The sequence below is a fragment of the Phlebotomus argentipes genome, unplaced genomic scaffold (assembly GCF_947086385.1).
Source record: "Phlebotomus argentipes unplaced genomic scaffold, Phlebotomus argentipes genome assembly scaffold_4, whole genome shotgun sequence".
NCBI classification, from domain to species: Eukaryota; Metazoa; Arthropoda; class Insecta; order Diptera; family Psychodidae; genus Phlebotomus; species Phlebotomus argentipes.
This window is the reverse complement of record NW_026776174.1, coordinates 3,127,282-3,134,761: the sequence shown is the minus strand read 5'-3', so window position 1 is coordinate 3,134,761 and position 7,480 is coordinate 3,127,282. Positions and strand designations below refer to the sequence as shown.

The window sequence follows — 7,480 nt, the reverse complement described above, 5'->3', positions numbered from 1 at the left end:
GAATGTAGACAAAACTGACACCCTGCATCAAGGCCGCCAACATCTCGGTATTGAACGATAAATCTAGATGGCGCGCGCGCATTGCCAAACGTCAGAAAAGGTAAACAAAAAGAAGTGTTTTTTCCACTTACCGAAAAGTCGCAATTTTCCATGAAAATGGATCTTAAGGATGTGCGAGGCAATATGAGAGGCCTTAAGAAGTGTCCGTCTTGCTTCAAATATAATGGCCTTCGCGCGAAAGGGTGCAGAAATCGAGATTGTGCCCTCAATTTGAAGAACAAAACACAGAGTTCCACGATGCTGGATGCCGTGGCGCTCCTGGGACAAGGAGACTCTCGTCTGTTCAGCGTAAAGACACGAGAGAAGTGTTCTGAAAGTGTGGACACTCGTAGCTTCGTGAAGATCACGGATAAAGTAGTGGAATCTGATGCGACAGCATCCATCATCCACAGGAATGCAATTTGCTTCGTGGACACTTGCAAGTACGACTCCAAGGATCACGATGTGACGTGCAAACACGTGAAGGAGGCCAGCGAAACGGCCGTGGAGGCGATTGGGCTGAGCATTAAGAGGGAGACTTTCTACTCTATCACTGTAATTTCTGACGCTGAGAAGCATTCGCAGTGGCAAGAAGTTGTCGCCTGCGCAGCCTCTCCAGCTGTTCAGAGGATCAACAAGAAGATCTTCGTGGTGAGATGTGAAGGCACAGCGACGGGATATGTGCACTGTGAGCTATCGAGGGATGACGCGGGTGCTCCAATGTACTCGTGCAGCTGCAAAGTCATAAAGATTCTCCTCGATCTCAACACGATTGTCATGGAGAAGGAAGTTTGCCGGCACATGATGCTGCTGTCGGCTGCCCTCAACAGTGATTCTCGCCTACAGAATCTGTACAAGCAACACCTGGACTTGTGGAAGCACATCTACTCAACCTTCGATCGCGCAATCTATCAAATTCCCAGTGCTTCCATGGACACGGACATCGCGGATCTGAGCACAGAGATTGAGTTCATCTCTGACCCCACGAGAGATGAGTTCTGCACGGGTGACAGTGGAGGGAACTGGCAAAACTCCCTGGACAACTTTGTGATCAACAATATGGAGCTACAAGACTGTCAGATCGAATTGATGGATGATTTCCAACTGACTGACCAACTCGATCTCTGCGCTGATGATTTGATTGATCCTCTGAACGCGCCCACTTCCACTGGCCTTCTGGACACCATTGTGCCTCCCAATGATCAGATCCACTTCCAGACAATTGAGCTGAGAATGAAGAATCCCGAACCTAGTCAAGTGAGAGAGTCACAAGCAAAGAGGCGCATGCGGAAGATCTTCCAGAGAGCCAAGCTCACGTACGATGTTCAGGAGATGGATCGCCATGTGGCCTTCGAACAGTGGCTGGCTTCCGTTGTGGAGCGAATAAATTTCTCTCCAGACTATAACGATGTGTCTCACCTAGTGAGGCTGACGTTCAGCGCGCACAGCAACTTCTTCAATTGCCTGCACATGAGATTCTCAAAGGATGCCTCAAAGAGAAAACTCCCCAACAAGTGCGAAGTGATCAACAGCGGCCCTCATGCTGGCTTGGTGACCAATGTCTTTCACTTCTCCAGCAAATCCGAGATCGTGAGGATATTCTCCAATGAAACTGTGAGTTTGTATAGAAAAAAAGCATATGCAATTTTACAATTTACAATACTTTAAGTTTACTACTCTGAGTCCTGTTTTGTTCTGAAATTTTAGGTGAAGTTCGAGATCGAGAGATACTTCAAGCTGTCGTCCAATAAGTATGTGCCAATGAGTGAGCAGGACTTGCGTCAGCATCTTGAGGTCAATCACAATGGAAATGATGGAAAGTGGTGTCCCGTGAAGCCGACAGAGTACAAGACGTTCATCAGGATGAGCAGCAGTCACTGCTTCACAATCAAGTGGACCGCCGACACTCTGCCGCGCAGCAATCATGGCGAGATGGTGATCGAATTCGCGGTGGGGCGCATGAAGAATGGCCAGCAAATCCCTTGAGAGCGCTTATGACAGCTCCATCGATGCCACACACTTGTCCACAATGGTGTCCAACATGAGTTGATTCCACTGGTTCCCATACTCCGAAAGATCCGCCTCACGGAACATACTAAGCTTCTTCTTGCCACAAATGTCTGATCTGAGATAATAATAGACGGCTATTTCCAGCAATTGTCGATTGTTGTTGTTCATGGCCCACTCGAAGACACTGAGGACGTTCACCTCACTTATGATCCTGCGAATGACAGTGAGCAGGGCCATCTCGATGTCCGTCAGCATGTACCTCATCGAGAGCTCGTAGGCCTGAAGCGCGGGCGTCATTTCGGTCGCCAAAGGCACGCTATCGAGCGAATCTGAGCGATTGAGGATGATTAGGTTGAGGAAGTATTTGATGCCCGCCACGCTGACGTCTGAGATGTGAATCTCCTTGTTGATGGACTCGCGAAACTGGCTCGTGAGCATTGTGTTGAACACATCACTGCACTCCTTGAGGATGCTCTCGCTGAAGTTCACTCGTTCGCTGTCCTTCACCACGAATGAGATCAAGTCATCACTGCAGGCTGATAAGTAGTTCTCCTCGTCGTAGTCGGGATTGTCAGTCTTCTTCCCACCACTCTGACCATCACAGATGTTGAGATTCCCCGCCAGAGCCGTAATGCCCAGGCACGCCTTCTCGCCCAGCTCCTTGTCGTCCGTGAGGATGATCTCCATCACGGTGTACAGTGCACTGTGATCCACGAGGAAGGTGTAGAGAAACTTGGGCTCGCGCAGGATGAACGTGATCAGAATCGCCACGTGCTTCCTCATGCCTCTCTCGCCAGTGAGCAGATAATGCGCCAATTCCCCACGTCCGTAGCCAGACTCTGCGATGGCAGACAAGCCACCCAGGATGGAAGTGCTGACAATCTTCATCTCCTCGCACGATTGGCAGTCGGTGTGATCGTATCCCGTGTGTCGGAGTTTGTAGATGTCAATCACAAAGTCGTTCTGCAGCAGCGGCACGAAGTTATTAGTGTCATGGACCACAAAGTGGAGAATCTTATTGCAGTAAGTGTGAGGATATGAGATGAAGCGACAGGTCTTCAGGAGTGCCGTCAAACTCTCCAGCTTTGCTAGCTCAGGCGCATGATTGAGTATCAGAGGCATGTCTCTCAGCAACAGCAGGATCCTCTTGATTGTGCTCTTCTCCACACCCTCAGACGGCATTGCCACTGCATCGTGCGACGCGGCGTCTTGCGAGTTCTCATTAATGCCCTCCGTGAGAACAACCGCTGCCAGACTGTTTTGCGAATCTTCATCGCACAAGTTCGACAGTCCATCATGTTCAGGATCTCTCTTTTCCTCTGGCGCCCTGATTTCCTCCTCATTGTCACTGCACACGGGCGAATAAGTCATTGATTCGTCGTCAGAGTCAAACACCGTACTTCTGGGCGAACTATTCTTCGGCGATAAGCTGCAGAAGCTGCTCGGACTGCCTTGATTCGTGTACAAACTGCCGTATCCACTGGAACTGCCCGGAGATCCTGGCTCTGAGAAGTGCGACGGCTTCGGACTCTTGATCTTGAATCGCTTCATTGGATGCGCAATCTCGGACTCCTCGAAGGTCTTCCTCTTGATCTCCTTGCTCTCCGGCGCCTTCTCAATTGGCACATGATCCACCTCAGCCTCAGCCAGTTCCTCCGCCAGCCTCTTTATCAGCGCTCCGATGAGTCCCTCGCGCACCAGCAGACACATGCTCATCTGATCGTAGCAGAACAGCGTGAAGCCATACATTATCATATCACGCTCCTGGCGACACTCCGTCTCCCGGAAGCGCTGCAGGAGCTTCTTCAGGGCGCCACTGTGGCGGATCTTAGCGCGATTGCAGGAGTCCTGGGCGAGGAGGCAGATCAAGTTGACACAGTATCGAATCTCTGCGGCAGTGAGGCAATTTTCCGCATCTTCAGAATCATTTCGCTGAAGAAGTTCACTGGCCATCGTAACGGCATTGGCACATCCGATGTGATCGCGATTTGTGCGATTGAACACCATGGTAGACAGTATGGAGAGGACAATTCCCCGGAATTGGTTGCCACTCCTGCCCAGTGCCACCAGGCATTTGTAGCCACTTCCATCCGCCAGAATGCACTCTGAGACGCCTCCGTTGTCCTTCACCACCATTTGTAGGCATCGCAGTATGCCACTGATCAGATCACACTTGTCAGCTTCCGTTGGGGCAATAAATTCATCCTTTTCCGCACTTCCTGGCTGATCCTTGCCCAGCATGGCAAAGTCAAATATGTCACTTCTAACGTTCTCTAGTCGCGACACCATTGAGTTAATTGACTTCCTGGTGCTCTCGCGAAACACCCTGTTGGGATACATGCGCGCCAGGGCGTCCTCCTCGATGGCAGTTGTGGATGAGGAAGCTTCTGAGATTTTCTCATTCCGTGAGTATTTTATAACGATCATCATCATTCGCTTGATTATTGCACAGTGACTAGCCTCCAACTGGAACGACGTGATCTTCCAGATCTTGCTCAAGAGACGAACAGCCATCACGAGAGTTGCTATTGGCTTCGCCTCGTCCAGGATCGGCAAAATGATGCTGGAAATGCCTCGACTGGAGATTTGCTTAGCAATTTCCTCGATGGCTGCAATATTTCCCAGGATGCGACATGTGCGACACTGAATACTATCATTTGTGACGGTTCTCAGGAGCAGAATCAGTGGAGCCACGATTCCCAGCTCGCCAGCCTGAAAGATAACACAGATGGTATCAATACTTTTGGAACACCCTTTGCTGGAGTCTGCATACCTTTTTGGCACACTTCTCCACCGTGCAGCAATTCCCCAGAATGCTGAGCGACAGGTCTATGATCTTCTCATTGGGCTTCTTGATCAGATTCACCAGCGGCTGAAGCCCTCCCTCAGCGTGGAACACCTCAATTCCTTCTCGCGTCTTCACGTCCGCCCGAATTTTGATGAGAATCCTATAAATTGCCCTCTTGTCCCCCTCCAACGCGAGCTCCCCGATGTACTGCCTGATTTTCTCACTATCCATCACACCACTCTGGCCACTGATTGGGGAAATGGGTGAATTTTTCTCGAAGCTGGAAAAATTTTCACGGAATCCGTCAAAAACTCCACTTGCTGCAACACTAGTCGTCTCTTTCGCACTCACAAGGGAAATGTGAATGAACTCGCCCGGAATTCTAAGGTTATGTGTTGCAGCCTCCTGACCGTGCGATGAAAGTTCTGCCCAGGAGCATAAAATTGGTGAGAATACACCCAGAAAATTACACTATTTGCATCTACAGTAGCTATATACTCTTTTTCTGCAGCTGGCGGCTCAGCTCCGTGAGAAATCCGTGAATTGTGAGGAGATTTCCACTGTGATCTCCAGCACTGTCCAGAAGACGAAGAACTTGAACGCCTTCATAACAGTCACGGAAGAATGCGCCGAGAAGCAATGGTCAGATTCCAAGGAGAGGCACAAACTTGGCAAGTCTCTGGGGGATTTGGACGGAGTGCCAATTGCCGTGAAAGACAATTTTTGCACAAAAAACATCCGGACAACTTGCGCCTCTCGGATGTTGCGATTTTTTACTCCCACCTACAATGCCACGGTTTATGAGAGACTGGCTCAACGTGGAGCTGTTCTAGTCGGGAAGACAAATATGGATGAGTTCGCCATGGGATCTGGAGCGACAGATTCTATTTTTGGACCAGTTAAGAATCCATGGAGTGACGGAGAAGAGAACTGGCGCATTTCAGGAGGAAGTTCTGGAGGATCCGCCGTGGCAGTGGCCACAGGAAGTTGCTATGCCGCTCTAGGATCAGACACGGGAGGATCGACGAGAAATCCTGCCTCCTACTGTGGCGTGGTGGGTCTGAAACCGACTTACGGATTGCTTTCCCGCCACGGATTGATTCCTCTGGTCAATTCACTGGATGTCCCTGGAATACTCACACGATCTGTGGAAGATTGCACTGTGGTGCTGAATGCCATCGCTGGACCAGATGACAGAGACTCCACTACACTGAAGAGCCCTCACAAACCTATCGAATTACCTCCAGTCGAGAAGATTTCTCTCCGTGGCCTCAAAGTTGGAATCCCAGCGGAATATCACAGCCCTGAAATGGCGGAAAACGTCTCAGAGACGTGGAAGTTTGTGGCCAGGCTGTTGGAGGAAGCAGGAGCGACAGTAACTGATGTGTCCCTGCCTCACACTTCCTCCTCAATAGCAGTCTACTCTGTCCTGAACACCTGCGAAGTGGCCAGTAACATGGCTCGATACGATGGAATTGAGTTCGGGCACAGAGCCGAAGATGCGTCCAGCACGGAGAAACTGTACGCTGAATCCCGGGCAGTGGGATTCAATCATGTTGTGAAAACAAGGATTTTATCTGGGAACTTCTTCCTGCTTCGGCGAAACTATGAAAACTACTTCATGCAGGCGCTGAAAGTGCGTCGCTTAATTGCCCAGGATTTCCAGAAAGTCTTTCACGGAGAGTGTCATCTTCTCCTGACCCCAACAACTCTCTCAGAGGCTCCGGCACATCAAGAATTCGTTGGCCACTCGAATAGGGATCAATGTGCTGTCCAGGATTTCTGCACTCAACCTGTGAACATGGCCGGAATCCCTGCAATTTCTCTGCCCATCCGACTCTCAGAGAACAATCTGCCTCTGTCGCTCCAGCTCATCGGCCCCAGATTGTCAGAGAGTCTCCTGCTCACCGTGGCCAGATGGATAGAGCACACAGTCGACTTCCAGCACAGAGTTTATTAGCTTCAAGTGTTCTTGACCAGACCCGCGACAGTCCGCCACACGAAGCTGCTCACGAGGCTCCAGAAGGGGGCTGAAATGGCTCCGGGAATGCCGGTTGGTGCACTCATTATCGTCCCGAGAGGCATGAAGTCGAATCTGTCGTCGAACACCACCACAGGAGTCTTCCGGTGGTAGATAGAGATGCCGATGAGGAGGATGTACAGGAAAGCCTTTGTGCCATATGGAACACCGTACTTTATCACCATCTTCGAGGTGCTGTTGAGAACTGCCAGCTCGTTGAGCTTCTTCTCTGCCACCACGATCTTCCGCTCAATGCGCACGTACCTCGGGTACTCATCCCTCATCGAGATTCCCCGCAATTCCCGCCGGTGGTCGACGATTGTGGCCTTCAGCTCAGCTTCCATCTTCGTGTCTGTGTTGAGACAGTTGACTAGCTGGAAAGAAAGACGCTTTTCCAGTCATGTGTCGCAGGAATAAAGCATTACAAGTACTTACTGGTCTGGTCAGAATGTGGGCAAAGGCCAGAATAAAGGAGACACTAGTAATTATAAGGATAAGCACCATTTTCAGTGTGTTTTTGAGGAGAATTGAAGAAATCTGGGCAGCGCTCGGGATGTAAATAAATTCCAGCTACAACAGTGCCATCTGGAATTTCAGTGTGAAAAACTAAGGCGGGAAACAAC

The 7,480-nt window shown here is 50.3% G+C and overlaps 4 protein-coding genes across 4 annotated transcripts; 2 read left to right on the top strand and 2 right to left on the bottom strand.

Moving 5' to 3' along the window:
* The first annotated feature begins 88 nt into the window (after positions 1 to 88).
* Positions 89 to 2,025, top strand: LOC132257545 (uncharacterized protein C2orf42). Its single transcript, XM_059754510.1, has 2 exons — positions 89 to 1,653; positions 1,747 to 2,025. The coding sequence occupies exons 1-2, from the start codon at positions 151 to 153 to the stop codon at positions 2,023 to 2,025; spliced, it is 1,782 nt and encodes a 593-aa protein (XP_059610493.1). The 5' UTR covers positions 89 to 150.
* Positions 2,026 to 2,031: 6 nt separating this feature from the next.
* LOC132257920 (uncharacterized) lies at positions 2,032 to 5,068 on the bottom strand. The gene is made up of 2 exons (XM_059754981.1): positions 4,823 to 5,068; positions 2,032 to 4,761 (listed from the first exon to the last, which is right to left on the bottom strand). The coding sequence occupies exons 1-2, from the start codon at positions 5,066 to 5,068 to the stop codon at positions 2,032 to 2,034; spliced, it is 2,976 nt and encodes a 991-aa protein (XP_059610964.1).
* Positions 4,894 to 6,797, top strand: LOC132257558 (glutamyl-tRNA(Gln) amidotransferase subunit A, mitochondrial). The gene is made up of 2 exons (XM_059754523.1): positions 4,894 to 5,283; positions 5,349 to 6,797. Exons 1-2 carry the CDS (start codon positions 5,254 to 5,256, stop codon positions 6,795 to 6,797), a joined length of 1,479 nt encoding a protein of 492 aa, XP_059610506.1. The 5' UTR covers positions 4,894 to 5,253.
* On the bottom strand, positions 6,697 to 7,422 carry LOC132257575 (guided entry of tail-anchored proteins factor 1). The gene is made up of 2 exons (XM_059754544.1): positions 7,293 to 7,422; positions 6,697 to 7,231 (listed from the first exon to the last, which is right to left on the bottom strand). Exons 1-2 carry the CDS (start codon positions 7,359 to 7,361, stop codon positions 6,800 to 6,802), a joined length of 501 nt encoding a protein of 166 aa, XP_059610527.1. The 5' UTR covers positions 7,362 to 7,422; the 3' UTR covers positions 6,697 to 6,799.
* Positions 7,423 to 7,480: the final 58 nt, after the last annotated feature.

Excerpts from the sequence above, each read along its gene's own strand:
- LOC132257545 (XM_059754510.1), top strand. The coding sequence starts at position 151 with ATGAAAATGGATCTTAAGGATGTGCGAGGCAATATGAGAGGCCTTAAG. Across the intron at positions 1,654-1,746 it reads GGATATTCTCCAATGAAACT|GTGAAGTTCGAGATCGAGAG; the intron begins GTGAGTTTGTAT and ends CTGAAATTTTAG.
- LOC132257558 (XM_059754523.1), top strand. The coding sequence starts at position 5,254 with ATGAAAGTTCTGCCCAGGAGCATAAAATTG. Across the intron at positions 5,284-5,348 it reads TGCCCAGGAGCATAAAATTG|CTGGCGGCTCAGCTCCGTGA; the intron begins GTGAGAATACAC and ends CTTTTTCTGCAG.
- LOC132257575 (XM_059754544.1), bottom strand. The coding sequence starts at position 7,361 with ATGGTGCTTATCCTTATAATTACTAGTGTCTCCTTTATTCTGGCCTTT. Across the intron at positions 7,232-7,292 it reads CCCACATTCTGACCAGACCA|CTAGTCAACTGTCTCAACAC; the intron begins GTAAGTACTTGT and ends CTTTCTTTCCAG.
- LOC132257920 (XM_059754981.1), bottom strand. The coding sequence starts at position 5,068 with ATGGATAGTGAGAAAATCAGGCAGTACATCGGGGAGCTCGCGTTGGAG. Across the intron at positions 4,762-4,822 it reads TGGAGAAGTGTGCCAAAAAG|GCTGGCGAGCTGGGAATCGT; the intron begins GTATGCAGACTC and ends GTTATCTTTCAG.